General features: G+C 44.5%; 1 protein-coding gene across 3 annotated transcripts in view; it reads left to right on the top strand.

The window, feature by feature from the left end:
* Nucleotides 1-2,938: 2,938 nt before the first annotated feature.
* Nucleotides 2,939-19,727, top strand: part of LOC109415209 (uncharacterized) — a 55,652-nt gene continuing 38,863 nt past the window's right edge. Inside the window, exon 1 of one of the 3 annotated variants that reach the window (XM_029854572.2) lies at nt 2,939-3,567. In XM_029854572.2, the coding sequence (XP_029710432.1) occupies nt 3,123-3,567 (445 nt within the window). In that variant the 5' untranslated portion in view covers nt 2,939-3,122. The remainder of the gene's footprint in view (nt 3,568-19,727) is intronic. The other 2 variants (XM_029854574.2, XM_029854573.2) reach the window with 2 other exon arrangements.

The following is a 19,727-nucleotide window of genomic DNA, read 5'->3' as shown; positions in this document are numbered from 1 at the left end:
CAATACTGAGTGAGAGCACGGCGCACTAACCTGACGTCTCCACTAGACAGAAATGTCTTGCCATTTTGCTGGACAGATGTGTCATGACAGAAATGTTCTCTCGCTGTTTGCATGGAAAGCAGCGGTGTTGATCATTTCTGTTACGTTTTCTCTTTCTGGCAGCAAAATGGCAAGACATTTCAGACTAGTGGAGACGTGGGGTAAGAACGAACGCAGCACGAACGGCTCGCTACCGACGCCAACGAAGCGAATCAGGAGAGAAACAAATAGTGAGCGAAATGAATCAGCCTGCATCGGTGTATATGAAACGAACGTTCGCTCTCTCAACTACCGAGTGGCATTCAGCTGATTGAATCAAAACGCACTCACTGATTCAATTCCCAGTACTGAATGCTTCCACCACAGAGAAACAGACGTAACACTTAGAACAAGTTTCATTAAAAAACATCGTCACGAAAACGTAATCGCCCAATGCTAAACGTACTGTGTTTGGCCGGACCGCCACTAGATGGCGGTAGTGAGCAAACGTCAAACAGGAGCAAAACCGATACCAGCGCCGCGAGTGGTCAATCGACCTACTACTGAATATTTGAATCAACCGTTAAAAAGGTGATCGATGGGAGGCGACGAGAGTGTGACGTCTGTTTCTCTGTGCTTCCACTGAACGCTAAATGAACGTTCCAAAACGATTGCTCTCGCACCTAACTCAGAACGCAAACATTCGTTCAATATTGGTTCGTTCGCCTTCGGCACTCAGATTCGGTAACGATTCATTCGGCCGCTGTTGCTTGCGTCGCTCGGTGCTCGGCGATTAGAAAGAATGGGCAATGAAAGTGGAAAGATTTTGCTTGGCTGGGGGAGAAGCACACTCGCATCAGATTGTGCGTGGATGTGAGTGAGGGATACGCAATAAATTAATGATTTTTTCCCATCCTTGGTGCCCGCGAACTGTTTAATGCATTTAAAGTTTGTATTGCGATTTTTTTATCCACTTAGACTTCAGTGCAATAAATTTCATCGTTCTCCGATTTTGCTTTCGGTTTCGCTGTGGCTCTCTGTTGCTGCTCTTTAGCAATTCGCCCGATCTAATAACAGACTTTGCCGGCCGTCTCGATGATTACCATTTTCTCTCATTGTCGGTCTACCAGCTGATCATGTTTACACAACAAAATCAGCTGGACATCCGATATTTACGTTCATTCTTATTGTTCGACAACGATCAGCTGATTTTGTTTTCACAACAAACCACGCTGATTTCGCCTGAATCTTGGGTAGGAAGCGAAAAGCTGTCGGAGATGACAGATAAGTACGATTTTGGGGCGATTTCAATTTCGTTGCGAAAGTCTGATTATTCGTAAAAAATACAATATAAGGATTTTTTTTTTGTTCGGGACGAACTGTCATTTTATCGATTGAACTGTCGTTCTATCCACGGAAATATTTAAAAACTGTTTTGTTTATTTTACCATCAAAACAAGGCATTAGACGTTATGCTCAGAAAAATGAGCTTTTTCGATTAGGCTATCCACTTATCCGCGAGCGGTAATGAACACGGGCATATCCAACCGGTTCAAATTTTGACGTTTCATGGGGGAAAGTCAAAACAGTTTCATTCTCCTTCTCACCCCTTCACCCATCGTTTAAGTGGCGCCAACCGATTGCGATCCCCAAGAAACGTCAAAATTCGAATCAGTTAATTGTTCCCGCCACCGCCATTACTGCTCGCGGATAAGTGGATAGAAAAAAGCAATATTTTTCGAGCAGTTGAAAATCGGAATTTTTGACACGCGAAAATCGATTTTTCTCCTAAACCGTTCGTCGGACGTACGTCGGGCAAAGTGCGCTGGATAGAGGCAAAGAATAAGAATAGAAAGAATGCTCTCTCTTGCCTTTTTCTATGTAAACGTCAAGCGACAAGACAAGTAGCGCTCTTCAAACGTTTCAAGGTGGAAGCTCTATGTAACAGTGTTTGTGATTTGTCATAAGAGAAGGTGGTGTGCGTATGTTTTGTTATTCGCATACAATCAGTAACTCACACTACCGCATGAAGGTTGAACTTTCATCCGCAGCTAGCGCTGCGGTAGTGTCCCCCCGAGCATCGACGGAGTGGGCATTCTTGATATTCTTATTCTTTGATAGAGGGCTAGATCCGCTGCCCAGCGCACTACGTCCGACTTTAGGTTTCATGTACTCTGAACGGCGGCTTGTGGTGAAAATTACTATTCTGAGGGTCAATTTAAATACACAACGCCACTAAATTTGTGCAGACTGATTTTCGTTTCAATTCAACAGAATTATGTTTTCAATTTTACCATGGACTCGATTTTCAATTAAAAAAAGTTTCTGTTGGCAACCGGATTTGAACCAAGAACCTTGACATCACCAAGCTCGCACGCTACCACTCAGCTATCGAGCCGGTTGATGTGAGAAGAAACAAAACGCACACAAGAAGCGTTGGTGGGTCGATGATCATGTTTTGCCATGGTAAATTTAAAAACATTGTTATGCTTGTCATTACTGCAAGCCGCCTTTTAGTGTATGGATTTGGAGAAAAATCGAATGTCGCGTGTGGGGAAACTTCGGGTTTCAACCGCGACGACAATATTTTATTCACTAAACAATCCAATTCTAGACGAACATTTGAAAAGGGCCTATCTGCTTTGCGTAAACAAACATGTTTTTGTCTCTGTAGGGCCCATCTACATCCACCCACGCACATCAACACCCTTATCAGAAAGAGTGTTCTTCAAGCTATCTGTTAAGGGTGTTGATATGCGTGGGTGGATGCAGATGGGCCCTACAGAGACAGAAACATGTTTGTTTACAAAAAGCAGATAGGCCCTTTTCAAATGTTCATCTAGAATTGGCTGAGTTCATTTCGACCTAATGACCAGTGCCGTTTTCGCTTAAAGTTATTTTGCATAAAATTTCACCCAGTGTACCATAACGTTTCTGAAGGACACGGTGTTTACAAATTCCGCGTTCGGGTTCTGTTTGTTTGGCGGATGGCGCGAGAAGAAAACCGCCTGTTTTCGTGAAAAATCGGTAAAATCGTGAAATTACTGCGAGTGTGAATTCAATCTGCCTTCGATATTGGAAAATCATCCCCGTGCCAAAGCGAAATGGAAACAACAAAATCCAACAAGGCGGCAGTTGCCGCCGCCGCAACCGTCGCTGCCGACAACAGCGACGGAAAGCATCTGCTGCGCGGGTTGATCCTCCGAGCGGAGGATGTCCTGGGAAAGCTGATCTACAAGCTGGAGAAAACGCCGATTACCCTGGCGGAGATGGTGTCGATGATCAACTCGGTGCACGCGTTCGTGGATGCGTGGGAGAAACCGCTGGAGGACATCCGGATGGACATGTTGAACATTCCGGGTGTGAGCGGGGCGGGAAGCCACCAGGTAGAGCAACTGCTGCAACAGGATGAAAAGAAGCTTACGGAGAAGGTCGGCCAGTTCAATCTGAAGATGGAGAAGATGGAGGAGACCATTGTCGACATTTACAACGGATTGGATGAATCGGCCGAACCGACGTTCGAATTCTTGGAGCAGTCGTTGGAGAAATGTAAGTACTGATTATTTTTGATCATAATTTGTAGATCAGCTTCCTTTACTAATTTCAGTATGCATTGTTGATAACATTAATCTTATTTTCTATCATGGATGTTTTAAAGATCGTAGTACCTAACCGGGATTTTCTCAAAAATCGTCAACCCTTCCCTTTCTTTGAACGACGATTTCTATGCCGAACACTGCTTAAGTGCATGGACAAATGGTTCCCGAATAGTTCCAGAAGTTTCCTTGATCATCAATGATCATGTTGAAGAAATTGCGCGGTTCCCACCCCACTGGATCCCCTTTCGCAGTTAGTATAAGTGCGGGATCGTGAATAAAACTGCGATTTTGCATCGAATCGTGTCGGTGTCTTCTGCGCACTTGTGCATTACAAGGTACTGAATAAGTGCGCAGAAGACACCGACACGATTCGATGCAAAATCGCAGTTTTATTCACGATCCCGCACTTATACTAACTGCGAAAGGAGTCCAGTGAGGTGGGAAATGCGCAATACTTCTACATATTTCCATTAATTAGGTACAAACAATCTAATGAATAAGCACATTTATGAACAGCTTTAAGCTTTAAGAATTCGTTGACTTCTACCTAGTTCCCTGTTAAATATTGTTTTCGCTATTCTTTCTTCCGGCATTCCCACTACGTGGCAAGCCCACTGCAGTCTGTCGTATTTTATACGTTTCACAATATTCTTTGTACACTTGGTACAACTCGTGATTCATGCGTCTGCACCACACTCCTTTTTCATGATTTCCACCGAGTATTATTGTCCGCAGCACTTTGCGCTCAAAAACTCCGATAGCATTTCGGTCTACCTCCTTTAACGCAGACGCCTCGTGACCGTAGAGGGCAACCAGAAGAATCAGCGTCTTATATAAATCGAATTTCGTTTGCGGTTGCAAGTTACGGGACCTAAACTGTAAAAGGCCCTATTCGTAGCTGCAATACGTGTTTTCACTTCACGGGGAACGTCATTGTCACATGTAACAAGTGTTTAATAGTTTAATAGTTTAATAGTTTATTTTCAAAATTACGGGATCCTATTACAGTACAGTATCATTAAGGACAAGGAAACAACCATAGAGTGTTTACTGAAGGATTTCCAAGATAAACAAAACCTTCAACTACTTTAAACACATCTTTTTTATTTATTTATTTATTTATTTATTTATTTCGTCAACCGACGTAGACTAGTACATTTACATATACATATTTTTTGTTTCTTAATGCTATAGTTTAGTCTAAGAAATACATAAAAAATATTAAAAAATTAAATTAGGATAGGTAGTGTATTTATAATGTTTTTAGGTGTTGGGACTTCGAAGACTGTAGAAGTATTTTCTAAGGTTATGCCGAGACATTGTAAAGTCAATGGTTTCGCAGTGTTGATTATAAATGTCCATCATTCGATTAAGAGGCCCAAATTTGGCGTAGTTTGTTCTACGGTGGTTTGTTATGAATATGTTCCGATTTCGTAGTTGCCGAGAAGGTATGTAAAAATTTAATGAGGATAAGATTTTTGTTGAATCAATACGTTGTGAAACGATATCGTTAACAAAAGAAACCATTGCAATTTCACGCCGCTCTTTCAATGTTTGTATGTCGATAAGCTTGCAGCGTGCTTCATATGATGGAAGTGGAAATGAAGTCCAACCTAATTTACGAAGAGCATATAATAGAAATTGCTTTTGTACTGATTCTAATCTTTCTTCGTGCGTGATTGAAAAAGGAGACCATACAATGCTGCAATATTCCAGTATTGATCTTACATATGCCAGGGTGGCCACCGAACCGGGAAAAACGGGAAAACCGGGAAAAAGACGGGAATTCGGAACGACCGGGAAAAAAGCGGGAAAAAGCCGGGAATTTGGAATGATTACCGGGAAAATTGTTGTTAAGAATAACTTGATGTGCATATTTGATTGTTTACACCTCATCGAAACTCTACAAAATCAAAGCCAAGCGAAATCCCAAGGAATTCGCCTGTGCAATCACTTGGAATTTCCATAAAACAGAACTTTGGATTCTTCAAGAAGTTTCTTCTAGAATTCCTCTAGGTTTCTGTACCACTTGATTATCTCTTGGAATTCGATGAGATTTTTTCGAGGAAAAAGTTTATTACATCTGAGATTTTTTCAAAAATTTCTTTTTGGATTAACCCGTGTCCTTTCTTAAATTTATTCTATGTAGATAAGAAAATCATAACCACTGTTCACCGCATCAGCCCATCGTATCGAACAACCCTACGGTGAGCCATTGTGAGCCACTACCTAGGCCCAACGGCTTGACTGACATGAGTAAAGATGATATGCAAAATTGAAAGGACTGGAAATTGAGACTTTGTTTTGGATAGATATTCGATCTACAGTGAAATACTAGTGATTTGAGGTGAAGTAAATTTAATATAATATTATTGAAGTAAAGAGGTTAATTGAAATCTTGTTTGTAGAATTAGGAAACATATATTGTCTCTGTTTGCGAATTGGTTAAAGTGAACTCAGTCGGAGACTAAAATGTGAGTACACACATTGAAATAGTAACCTGAACTTGATTGTAATAAAAACATTATTTATAGCTTTGAGCTGAACAGACTCCAAATTGCGAGTTTCTGCTACGAGAACTCCGAAAGAATCTCTTCGCAACAGATTCTCAAAGATTTTATCACGAGAAAGATGGACCTCCAGTCTAACGTGCGACAGACTCGGTCACGGACCAGGGCGATCCAGCAGGAGAATGCTGACCCCACTCCACCGGGTGACGAAGATGGGATGTCGCAGCAGTCGTCGGAGGATTTATTCGTTCCTTCGATGATAGATAGTGACGGAGGTGAGTTACGGGGCTGTGTCGGTTGTGATCGGCCGAATAACTCGGAAAAGTACATGGTACAGTGTCAGAAGTGTTCTCTGTGGTACCACTTTTCGTGTGCTAACGTTAGCACGACAACGGTACGTACGACGAAGTTTGTATGTACCAAATGCGTTCCTGGTGGTGATTCCCTTGTACCGGAGCAGACACCGAGTATTATGAGTGGGATTTCGAGCTCGTCTAGTGCTCGCCGGACAAGAATTGATCGGGAATTGAAGCGCTTGGAAGAGGAGAAAAGGCTCATGGAAGATTTGAGCCGGCAGAGAATCGAAATGGAGCGAGCTCTGCAGGAACGGGAACTTCGAGAAAAGCTGGATCGCGAGAAACAATTCATCGCTCGCAAGCATGAGTTGTTGAGCCAACAGGAGGGAGAAGAAGGGAGTGTGCGGAGCGTGCAGAGTAGCCAGAGAAGTGTGCAACGCACGGTAGACTGGATCAGGCAGACTGAAGCAGCCAAAAGCTCCGGTCAGGTTGGCGTAGAAAATACAATTACGTCGATCGCTACGATTTCGGACCTACCAGACGACGCACCGGCAGCCAATCCGCAGGTTGTACAACACTCTTCAACACCACTGAAGGCTACAACATCCAAAGTTTCTCAGGTCATCGGGGAAAACCGACCGTGTGCCGGATCAGAGGTGAAGTCGATCCCTCGCACATTGGGGAGCATCACGATTGGAGACGAATCAGAGGATTCTCTCGAAGGTGCAGTCGGGCCGGATGCGGATAATCGTGATGAGCAGTCGTCCGATTTGCCGTTAGTTGACCTGCAACCCTATACCGATCTATTAAAAGTCGAAGAAGTAGCACCAGCTGGCGCAATCCCGAAAATAAATCGTTTCGGGGCCCACTGCTACAAACGCTGGAGTGCCGAAACCGGCGAGCTTCGAAGGCAGAATGCACAACAAATGGAAGCGGAACACCGAGTGATCCAGGAGCTTGTGGCGAAACATCGAGTGGACGTTGACATGAGAAGGAAAAGGGAAGTCGAGCTGGTGCACCAGATCAAAAGCCTTCAGTTGCAACATTCCAACGAGCTGAAGATAGTGCGGCAATCAGAGGAAAAATTGCGTTGTCAACTCAGACAGTGGGATCGTGAACGAGCGGATATGAAGTCCCAAATTGAAGACCAGGAGAAACGGCTGATCGAAGAGCGGAAGCAGGCGCGCATTTCGGAGGAAGATTTACGCGGCCAGCTCATCGAACGAACCAAGGAATGTGAAGCGCTTCGACTTCAAATGGTGGAATTGGAGAGCGAATTGCAGTGTCTGCGTGAGACAGAACTGCAACTGCAGTGCCAAATCGAAGCGGGACGTCAGCGAGAGTGCGAAGCCATTCGTCTGCAGAATGTAGCAGAGAAGGAATATTGGGATCTACATAATGAGGTACAAGAGATTATAAATCGAGAGAAAGATCGCGCGACAAACGATCATTGTTCTTCTCCGTTGCCTCCTCCTCCGGTGTCGTGGGCTGAGCCTTTGGATACGTCTCACAGAGGTGATTTCAATCATTGCGATGTAGATGGTTCCTCCTTTCCTCCTCCTCCACCACCTATAGCGGTCGACGTTGAATTATCCAACAGTCAGCGGAATTCAATGGCGCACCATGGATCCTCTGGTTGGGAAACGAACAATCCACCTTCAGTTCCCTTCGCTTCGAATGTCTATACTTCCGCACCAACTATCCATCCGCACACGTATTCTCAGGCATTGCGATCGCCTTTTCTAGGTGATCAGCTTGGACCATCGTCGCAACAACTAGCGGCAAGGCAGGTGGTGACTAAAGAGCTTCCCATTTTCTCTGGGGATCCGATCGATTGGCCGCTGTTCATTAGCAGCTACCGGCATTCCACGGACACTTGCGGGTATACCAATTCCGAGAATCTTCTCCGCCTACAACGAAGTCTAAAGGGAAGTGCGAAGGATTCCGTCAGTAGCTTCCTACTCCACCCTTCTACCGTGCCCCAGGTTGTGTCCACCCTTCAGCAACTGTATGGGCGCCCGGAACAGATCGTCAACAACATGATCGCCAAAGTACGCGCAACACCTCCACCGAAACCAGACCGGTTGGAGACTCTTGTTAGCTTCGGTCTAGTGGTCCAGAACCTCTGCGGGCACTTGAAGGCAGTTGGTTTAGAAAGACATTTGGCAAACCCGATCCTTCTTCAAGAGTTGGTTGACAAGCTACCGGCGACGGTGAAGTTCAGCTGGGCTCTCTATCAGGAGCAAGTTCCGGTGGTAGATTTGAATGTCTTCAGCGAATACATGGCGAAAATTTCCTCGGCGGCGAGCGGTGTTACTCCGCTTGTCAGCATCCCGCAGAAAGCAGTGAAGGACGAACGAAGTCGGCAGAAGGAGCCCTCCTTCGTGAACGCACACGTCTCAGCGAACCAGCCGAAAGGCAGCCGACGAGAAGAAGCAGAGAAAGCTGCAACGAGCAGTGGAAAGCAGATTGAGAGGGAGATCAACAAGAGCAGTGGTAAATTGTGCCCAGTATGCAACGCTGAGAACCACCAAATCGAGAACTGCTCGTCCTTCAAGCGACTGGATTTGGATGGCAGATGGAAGGCAGTGAAAGTGCATAAACTTTGTGCTCGTTGCCTAACATCTCATGCTCGTTGGCCATGCAGAGGTGAACTCTGTGGAATCAACGACTGCCCTAAGCGACATCACCGGCTGCTTCATTTTGAGCCGCCATCGGAGACGAAGGCTACGAATGCTGTTGTAACAGTTCATCGTCAACTATCCTCCTCGACGCTCTTCCGTATTCTTCCGGTTACCTTGTTTGGGAAATCTGGTCGGGTCAACACGTTCGCGTTCCTCGACGATGGATCATCGGTCACGCTCATTGAACGATCGATAACAGACGCTCTGGGGGTCAATGGAGAGATGGAAACGTTGCACATCGAATGGACCGGGGGCATCAACAAGACGATTACGGGTGCGGAAGTAGTTGAGATGGAAATATGCGAAGCCGGTGGAAGCAAGCGATACAAATTATCCGATGTGTACACCGTAGATAATCTTGGCCTACCAACACAGACGATGGACTATTCAGAGCTGGCAGCAAGGTACGCGCACCTCAATAAACTACCGGTGAAGAGCTTCAGATCCGCGGTACCTGGAATCCTGATCGGTCAGAGCAACTCTCATCTCCTAGCAACTCTGAAACTGCGAGAGGGAAAACTGAACGAGCCTATAGCTACGAAGACAAGAATTGGATGGGCAGTATGCGGCAGTTTGCGGAAACCTCAAACGAATTCGATGCATCGCCAGTTCCACATCGCGGAGCCAACGGTCGTTGATCTGCACGAGTTCGTTCGCCGTTTCTTCGACATCGAGAGCATGGGAATAGCGGTTGTACCAGCTGTGAAAGGAGCAGAAGAACAACGGGCACTGGGAATCCTAAAATCCACAACACGACGATTGAGCGGCGAGAAGTTCGAGACGGGACTGTTGTGGAAACATGACTACGTGGAGATGCCGAACAGTTGGCCGATGGCAGAACGTCGATTCAGGTGCCTGGAAAAACGTTTAACCAAGAAACCGGAGTTGTATGAAAGCGTTCGACAGCAAATTGCGGATTTTATAAGCAAGGGGTATATCCACGTAGCGACAGCGGAAGAAGTTGAAGGATTCGACCTACGGCGCACATGGTTTTTACCGATTGGAGTTGTCGTGAATGAGAAGAAGCCAGGGAAGATTAGAGTCATCTGGGATGCGGCAGCGAAGGTTGACGGCGTTTCACTGAACTCGATGTTATTGAAGGGACCCGATCTTCTTACGCCGTTGTTGTCCGTAATGTTCCCATACCGGGAGCGACAGGTGGCAGTTTCTGCAGATATCAAGGAGATGTTTCTGCAAATCGCAATTCGTCAGCAAGATCGTAGCGCTTTGTTGTTTCCGTACCGAGATTCCCCTGAACTTCCAATGAAAATTATGGTATCTGACGTGGCAATATTTGGTGCGGCTTGCTCACCAGCTCATTCACAATACATAAAGAATTTGAACGCGCAAGAGCAAGAACAGGAGCTACCCCGTGGAGCTGCGGCAGTCATCAAAAGGCACTACGTGGACGACTATGTAGACAGTTTCGACACTGCGGAAGAAGCGTGTGAAGTGGCGAGAGAAGTGATCGAGGTGCACAAGCGAGCTGGATTCTACATTCGGAATTGGATGTCAAGTGACAAGAACGTGTTAGAGAAGCTTGGAGAAGTAGACCGGAAACCGCCGAAGGACATGTTACCGGAGAAGGAAGGATTCGAGCGAGTGTTGGGCATGGCCTGGTTACAAGAAGATGACGTCTTTTTATTTTCGCTGCAATCTTGTGATAAAGTACGAAGCCTGCTAGAAAGTGATCGAGCTCCTACGAAACGAGAAATGCTGCGACTGGTCATGAGTATATATGACCCCTTAGGACTGGTAGCATCGTTTGTAATCCAAGGAAAGATTCTAATACAAGAAGTCTGGCGAACCGAGACCGATTGGGACAGCCGAATCCCAAAGGAACTTGCTGCAACTTGGTTGGAGTGGATAGCCATACTGAAGAAGCTGGGTGAGTTGCGTATACCTCGGTGCTATTTTCCGGGGTATGATCCGAAAAGCCTTGAAACCCTAGAGCTACACGTGTTCGTCGATGCTAGTGCTCAAGCCTTCGCAGCAGTAGCATACTTTCGAATCATTGATCGAGGCCAGATCAGGGTAGCACTTGTTGCTTCGAAGACGAAGGTCGCGCCGCTTCGAGGACTATCTATTCCTCGACTGGAATCAATGGCGGCGTTGCTAGGAGCTCGGTTACGGAAAACTATCGAGGAAAACCATTCGCTGAAGGTCCAGAAAACTTACTTCTGGAGTGATTCATCTACGGTTTGTTCGTGGATCAAGTCGGATACGCGACGGTACCGCCAGTTTGTCGCCTTCAGGGTCGACGAGATATTGAACCTTTCATGTCTAGAAGAATGGCGATGGATTTCAACGAAAATCAACGTGGCGGATGAAGCAACGAAGTGGGGCAAAGGACCTTCATACAACATAGACAGCCGCTGGTTCCAGGGACCAGAATTTCTCTACAACAGCGAAGAACATTGGTTGAAGACTCCGGATGAAGATACCGATGAAAGCGATAAGGAGCTACGGGAAGCGTATGTGTGCAGCCACCTAGTTAGACAACCATTGGTGAATACTGAAAGGTTTTCGCGGTTCGAAAGGATGCTGCGTACAGTGGCGTATGTCCATCACTTCGTGGATAGTCTACGGTCAGCGAAAGGGAAGGAAAAACCTGCTGATGTTATGGGGCTGACTAGTGCGGAGATTCAGAAAGCGGAAAGGACGTTATGGATGCTAGCGCAGGCGGATGCATTTCCGGACGAAGTCGCAATCCTCAAGCAAAACTTGGAACGTTGCCGGGGAAGCCAGAAGTCAGTGGGATCGTCCAGTTGTCTTGCGAAACTTTCACCATTCGCTGATGATTTCGGAGTGCTGCGAGTAGGCAGTAGGGGCGCAGAAGCTCATGTACTGACCTTTGATGCAAAGTTTCCCGTCATTCTGCCAAGAAATCATCGGGTCACCGAGTTGCTGCTGGATTTCTATCACCGGAAATATGGTCATGCCAATGATGAAACCATCGTCAACGAGGTACGTCAGAAGTTCCATGTGCCACGCCTGCGAGTCGAAATACGTTTAACCAAGAAACGCTGCATGTGGTGCCGCATACACAAAGCAATGCCTGTGGCTCCAAAAATGGGACCGCTTCCAGCTGTACGGTTAGAACCAGATGTTCGCCCGTTCACCTATGTGGGCGTTGATCTTTTTGGCCCATATTTGGTGAAAGTCGGACGGAGCGCAGCTAAACGATGGGTGTGCCTTTTTACCTGTCTTACGATCAGGGCTATTCATCTAGAGGTAGTAGCTAGTCTGTCTACCGACGCGTTTAAGAAGGCAGTTAGAAGGTTTATAGCCCGGAGGGGATCCCCACTGGAAATCTACTCCGACAATGGGACTAACTTTGTAGGAGCAAGCCGGGAACTGCTAGATGAAATGAACAGAATCTACACTGATCTGGGCAGCACCTTCACAAATGGTAACACTCAGTGGCGGTTCAATCCCCCCGCAGCTCCTCACATGGGGGGCTGCTGGGAACGTATGGTTCGCTCTGTCAAATCAGCACTACGAGCGATTCCTATAGAGCGAAAACTGGATGACGAATCGTTTGCGACCGTGCTTGCTGAGGCAGAAAGTATGGTCAACTCTCGACCATTAACGTTCATCCCTTTGGAAACGGCGGACCAGGAATCGCTGACCCCGAATCACTTTTTGTTGCTAAGCTCAAATGGTGTTCGCGAACCTGAAAAGTATCCAACAGATGTAGGTACGGCGTTACGAAGTAGCTGGAATATGGTTAAGCACACACTGGACAATTTTTGGCGGCGTTGGGTATTGGAATATTTGCCAACCATTATCCGCCGGACGAAGTGGTTTAAGGACGTAAGACCGATTCAGGTGGGTGATCTGGTCCTCGTGGTGGACGAAACCGTCAGGAACAGATGGATACGTGGACGAGTGATCCGGACTATTCCGGGCAAGGACGGCGTGACACGGCAAGCAGAGGTGAAGACTATAGGAGGAATCCTTAAACGGCCCGCTACGAAGTTGGCTGTGCTAGACGTCGTAATACCTGGTGACGCTGAACCGGAAGTCCAGACGACACGGGGGGGAGGATGTTCACCGCATCAGCCCATCGTATCGAACAACCCTACGGTGAGCCATTGTGAGCCACTACCTAGGCCCAACGGCTTGACTGACATGAGTAAAGATGATATGCAAAATTGAAAGGACTGGAAATTGAGACTTTGTTTTGGATAGATATTCGATCTACAGTGAAATACTAGTGATTTGAGGTGAAGTAAATTTAATATAATATTATTGAAGTAAAGAGGTTAATTGAAATCTTGTTTGTAGAATTAGGAAACATATATTGTCTCTGTTTGCGAATTGGTTAAAGTGAACTCAGTCGGAGACTAAAATGTGAGTACACACATTGAAATAGTAACCTGAACTTGATTGTAATAAAAACATTATTTATAGCTTTGAGCTGAACAGACTCCAAATTGCGAGTTTCTGCTACGAGAACTCCGAAAGAATCTCTTCGCAACAACCACTAAACTGGGTTTTAATCAAGACAACCTATTGCAATTTGTTCAAGAGTTCCTTTTAAGATTCATCAAGATTTTTCTTCCGCAATTGTAATAGGAGTTGTTCCAATCTTCAAAATTTCCTACGGGAATTCTTCCCAATTTTTTTTTTTTTGAAATCTCTCCAGAAAATTTTTCCTTTTCTTCCTGGAGCTTCCTCTGGGGTTTCCCTAGAATTTTCTTCTGGAATTCCTCCGAAAGCTTTTTTTAGAAATCAATCGGTAGTTGTTTCTGGGATTCTTTACAGAGTTTCTTCTGGTATTTCTCCAGAATATCATTCTGTTACTCATCCATCTCCACGAGTTCTTTGCAAGATTTCTGAAGGAGTGCCTCCTGAAACTTTGATTTTGAAAACTTCCAAGAAATTTTGCTGAATTATATCTTTTTTTTTTATATTTGCTTTTGGAATTCATCCAGCGCTTCTTACTGCGTTTCCTTCAAGAGTTCTTCTTGGGCACCCTCCAGGAGTTTATTCAAAGAAACCTCCAGGAGTTGCTTATGAAAGTTGCTTTTGGAGTTGCTCCAGGAGCTGCTTTTGGGCATCCTTCAGAAGCTCCCTCTGCAAATCACCCAGGAGTTCCTTCTGGATGATCTCCCAAAATTTCTTGCAAAAACTTTACGATAGCTATCTCTGGAAATACTCCAGAATCCTGAAAATCAAACTACTGCGGGAGGTTTTTAATGGAGAACTCTTCCAAGAGTTCCTTGGGAAACCTTCTCGACATGTGGGAGACTCTTTTGGGAATCCTTCAGGAGTTCCAGGAGAAATCCCTAGATCGAGTTCATGATCCCAGACCAAAAGTTCTATTCCCTGATTGCCAACAGACTAAAATCCTCAATTCCCTAAAGGAACCTCTTCCAGAATAAATCCATTAACCCTCGAGCGATCGCGCTGTTGTGTTTTGTACAAGACTTTGAAATATCTCTGTAAGTAATTGTGTAGCATACGCCTTTTATGTCATCATTGGTAGTTACTTCCATTTTTTTCCATAGATGGTTTACGTCAAGAATAATATTAAACTATAAATATCTAGTACATAGTATTCACAGGATTGCAAGTGGATTTTTACATGGTACTTATCAAAATTAGGCGTTACTTACTAAAAAAATGTGCATTTTAAAAACCGGGAAAATTTTAGAAATCGCACCGGGAAAACCGGGAAAAAGACGGGAATTTCAAAACTGATATTTAGTGGCCACCCTGATATGCCATATACAGAGTTTTGATTGTGTATGGGTCATTAAAGTTGTAGCAGAAACGCTTAAGGACATACTTGTTAGAATCCCAAAATGGCCGTCACAATGGCCGACTTTGGCACCTACTCACGATTTCGAGGGCACAAATCTCTTCGTAAACAAAACCAGCGCACTTGATCTTTTTATTTTAAGCTTGTGACGAGTGAGCAAGCACAGAATAATGAAATGCACTGTTGTGTGAAGCTTGCTTCTTGGGATTTGTGCGTTTGAAGTTCTGATGCACTGTTGATGCGGGATTTCAAGACGTTTGTCCTTAATAAACCCTAGCATGTTATTAGCCCTGTGAATTATTGTGTTGTAGTGGTCTACGAAAGTAAGCTTAGAGTCTAAGATTACTCCTAAGTCTCTTACTCTTTCACATTTTTCCACATTTTGATTTCCTAATGCAACTGAAATGTTTGGTGTTGTTCTTTTTCTGCTAAATGATATTAAGTTGCATTTTTTTACATTTAATTCTAAAAGGCTTTTTTTGCACCATACGTAGAATATGTGAATTTCATTGTGGAATACATTGATGTCTTCTTCATTTCGTATTTCCAGAAAGAGCTTCATGTCATCGGCATAAATTAGAACTTTTAGTTTGTTTAAAATGAAGGAAATGTCGTTTACATACATAATAAAGAGAAGAGGTCCTAAATGAGAGCCTTGGGGGACACCTGAAGTGACTTGAATTGGGTTTGACTTGTTTCCATTGAATTTAATTATTTGTTGACGGTCAGTTAGGTATGATTCAAGCCATTTCAGAAGAATTGGCTCAATTCCGATTTTTTGTAGTTTGAAAAGTAGCATTGGTATGTCAATGCGACCAAATGCCTTACTAAAGTCCGTGTAGAGAGCTTCCACGTGGTTTCCATTATCCATTGCGTTTAATGAATAGTCTATGAATTGCAGTAAATTTGTTGAGGTCGACCGACCTTTGAAGAAGCCGTGTTGCATATCAGTAATTCTGTTTTTGGTTTGGAGAAATAGCTTTTCGTTGACAATTGCCTCGAAAAGTTTCGGAATGCAAGAGATAATGGCTATACCACGATAATTACGTACGTCTGATTTTCGGCCAGATTTGAAAATAGGTACTAGAAAAGAGCTTTTCCATAGTTTTGGGAAATTACCAGATTCCAGCGACATATTAAAAAGCCAAAACAAAGGAGCAGTCAGTTCCTGTGCTAAAGTTTTCATGAATACTGGGGGGATCCCGTCAGGACCAGGTTTCCCGTCCAAATCGAACCGGGTTTCACTGCTGCATAAAGCTTGGTTTTGAGGTTGTTGCTGTTGTTGTTGGTTTTGCTGATTCGGTCCTTGAAGTGATAATGAAGGTGTAGCATTTCCCGTTGGTAGTGATGCGATGTTGTTGGTAGGATGCCTCTGCTTCTCTGCTCGGTATGGGTTTATGATTTCACCCTTTCTGAAGCTGATGGGTTTTGGCACCGAGAGGCCTGCAATCGGGTGATCGATTGAAGAAGGTGGAACGGAAAATTGAGTTTTTGCGGTGGCCAGTAGTTCCTTGTCCGTTCCGATGTGTGGCTTATTGTTGTTGGTTTTTTTCGCGAGCTGTTGACTGTTTATGCGGGCGCGTTGTTGTTTTCTGCGTTTCCTACTATGTCTAGCCTTATCAGCAGTTTTTTCTTGCAATTGTCGAGCGCTGCGCTTGATATCATACCCAGACCAGTCTTGCTTCCAGCACCGTTTATTTCCTATCATTCGCCAACCAGAAGAAGAATGTTCATTTTTCGGTGGAGCTCCAGCGCTTTGCTTGGACATTTTGGCTCGACGTTCAGCAAACAGCTCAGCAATGGCGTTACTGGCAGATTTATTACTAGCCGGGAGTGGTTCTGGCTGTTGTTGTTCAATTGTTTGCTGCGGCGGCGTCTGTTGCTGATGCCGTGGTATATTTTCTGCCAATTCTTCCTCCAGGGTCATCGATGCTTCGTTAATTTGAGTAATTTCCGCTAGTTCCTCCTCTAAAGTTTTGTTGGGTAGCAGGTCATTTGTATTACTCAATTTTAGTCCAGATAAATTCGCCGATACGAATTTCACTTCCTCAAGAATTTCTCTAAGTTGTGAATCATTCGTGGATTGATGGCTGGCTTGATTAATTGATGTAGTTAATGACTCGGTATTTCTTGTTAAAAGAGCCATGTCATTCCGTAGGCACGTGAGTCGGTCTTCAAATAGGTTATTTATTTTCTGCGACAATGTGCAATTTGACAAATTTATGTCGGTTACTACGGTAGCCACACGTGAGTCACACGATTCCATGTGCTGGCTGATGGCGCTGCGAATGCTTTCGTTATTTTTGTTGACCATTGCCAACGTTTCATTTACTTCATTGAGCAAGCGCTCAATGCTTTCGAACAGCGCTGACACTAAACTAAACTTGCGTATGTCAGCTGCAATTCGCAGATTTGTATCGTTTTGTGAATGCATTGCCTTTAGAAGCTTATCTTGTTGGTAAAGTAGCTTTCGCACATCAGCTTCCTTCTTCAGAATGTCTTGACATTCTGCGCACATAGGAACCATGAAAGCGGTGATGATATGCTCGCGATGCCGTTGCACTCCAATGCAAGCGGCATGGTATTTCTTGTCGCAATATGTGCACCTCCATAGAAGGTGGTCGTCGTTGACGGTGCATGTTTTCACACCACACGGCATGGTTAAAGTTGAAAATTAAACACACACGGCGGCGACGTCGACGGGTAAAACGATTCACGTTGGGGCGAAAAGTAGAGAAAAAAAAATACTAACGCAGGTTCGCGCGCGAACGGACCCGGGGTCAAAAATAAAATAAAAAGTTATGTTTTGAAAATATTTACAAGCGCGTTGTTACGCGCGTCCGAACTCAAAGGTGGTTCGACTAAGACTCCATCATACCTCAGCACTAACACCACTAGACCTGCCTCTGTCTCTACCCGTTATCATGTACTTCGCCTATGCAGAGTTAATAGCAAGCCTATCCTCGCTGTCTCTCTCTTCAGAGGAGCATAAGGGAGCATCAATTAAGTACGTCACGCTGAAATCGAGACTTTTCGAAACCCATCCCTCGTACGGGTTTTTTATACTTAACACATTGTTTGTCACACTTTTACAAACCTTCCTCCCCTCTAGGACCATGACGTACTTAATGGATGGCCCCAGAGCTTCCTCCACTGCCCTACGATCGATGTTGATGAGATCAATATCGTCCGCAAAGCCGATGAGTACGTGTGACCGTGTGATGATAGGTAGTGCCATTACTCTGTACGCCAGAATTCCTTATCGCTGGTTCGAGGGCAATGTTGAACAGCAAATTTGAAAGAGCATCACCATGCTTCAACCCATCTAAGGTTACAAACGAGGTAAACTCTTCTTCTGTGATCCGAATACTTGATTTTGATCTATCCAGCGTTGCGCGTAGCAGCCTAATTAGTTTCGCCGCAAAACCATGTTTAGACATTATCTGCCAAAGCTTATTTCTTGAATCGCACGCTGCTTTGAAATTAATGAACAGATGGTGGATCTGCAAGTTATATTTCCGAAATTTATCTAGAATCATCCCTAACAGAAAAATATGATACAACGTGCTTAACAGCCTTTTCGGGATATCATCTTGATCATACAGTGAATGATACAATCATTCACTCTATCAGCAGTGTATTATACATTTTTATTAGGGATCCGCTGGTTAAACATTTGATCCGTCGGTGATCGGCCGTCACGAAAACCAGCGAACATAATATATAATATTACATAATGCCTTACAAAAAAATGCCACCGTTTTCTTTTACTAGCAGGATAATGTCGTCTGCATTAGACCGGCCCACATTTGTATGGCGAGAAAAAAAGTTGAAAAAATTCACGGGGCACCCTCTAGAATCGTGCCTTTGGATGAGAAGAACAATCTGTGAAAGATTCAGCTCAATCGGTTTAAAACTGAGCTGGCGCAAATGAGTTGAAGATTTGTATGGGATTTTCAGTCCAAATATATGGGAAATTGGATGACCTACAGTCTCTCACTCAGTACGCCGGTTCAGCGAGTTCGATTTAGCTCAGAATTGAAAGAATGGTAGTTGATACCCCAAGGAACAACTTTGTAGAAGACCATATCATGATAAAACTTAATTAAGTTGCGGTTTCAGCTAACGAAAGCAGGATGAGGACATCGTTTACTCTCGGTTGTTACATGTAGCACGTGTTTGTCGGTCGAAGCTTGCGCGCTACATCATAGGCAGCTATGTAATTCTTCATTCTTCACGTGCGTGAGCAATTGAAATTAAGGACAACATAGCCGCCTATGATGTAGAGCGCAAGTTTCGAACAGCAAACACGTGCTGCATGTAACAACCGAGAGTAAACGGGAGAAGATGTCCTCATCCTGCTTTCGTTAGCTGAAACCGCAACCAAATTAAGTTTTATCATTATATGGTCTTCTACAAAGTTGTTCCTTAGGGTATCAGCTATTATTTTTTCAATTATGAGCCAAATCAAACTCTTTCAACCAGCGCGCTGAATGAGAGGTCATCCAATTTCCCATATATTTGGACTGAAGATCCCATACAAACCTTCAACTCATTTGCGCCAACTCAGTTTTAAACCGGTTGAGCTGAATTTTTCACAGATTGCTCTTCTCATCCAAAGGCTTGATTCTAGAGGGTGTCCCGTGGAATTTTTCGACATTTTTGTATTTGGGCCAGTCTAGTCTGCATATATGTTAGACAGAAGGGCTTAGAGTTGAGAGAATATCAAAACTTTAACTTTATTCATAGAAATTATACTACACGCGCACACGCGAGGTCATCGATAGTATGGCGGTCAGAACATTTCAAGCCCAAGTTTGTTTGCTGTAGACTTAGGCCAGGGTATCTAG

The sequence above is a fragment of the Aedes albopictus genome, chromosome 1, assembly GCF_035046485.1.
Source record: "Aedes albopictus strain Foshan chromosome 1, AalbF5, whole genome shotgun sequence".
NCBI classification, from domain to species: Eukaryota; Metazoa; Arthropoda; class Insecta; order Diptera; family Culicidae; genus Aedes; species Aedes albopictus.
This window is presented reverse-complemented; position numbering and strand designations above follow the sequence as displayed.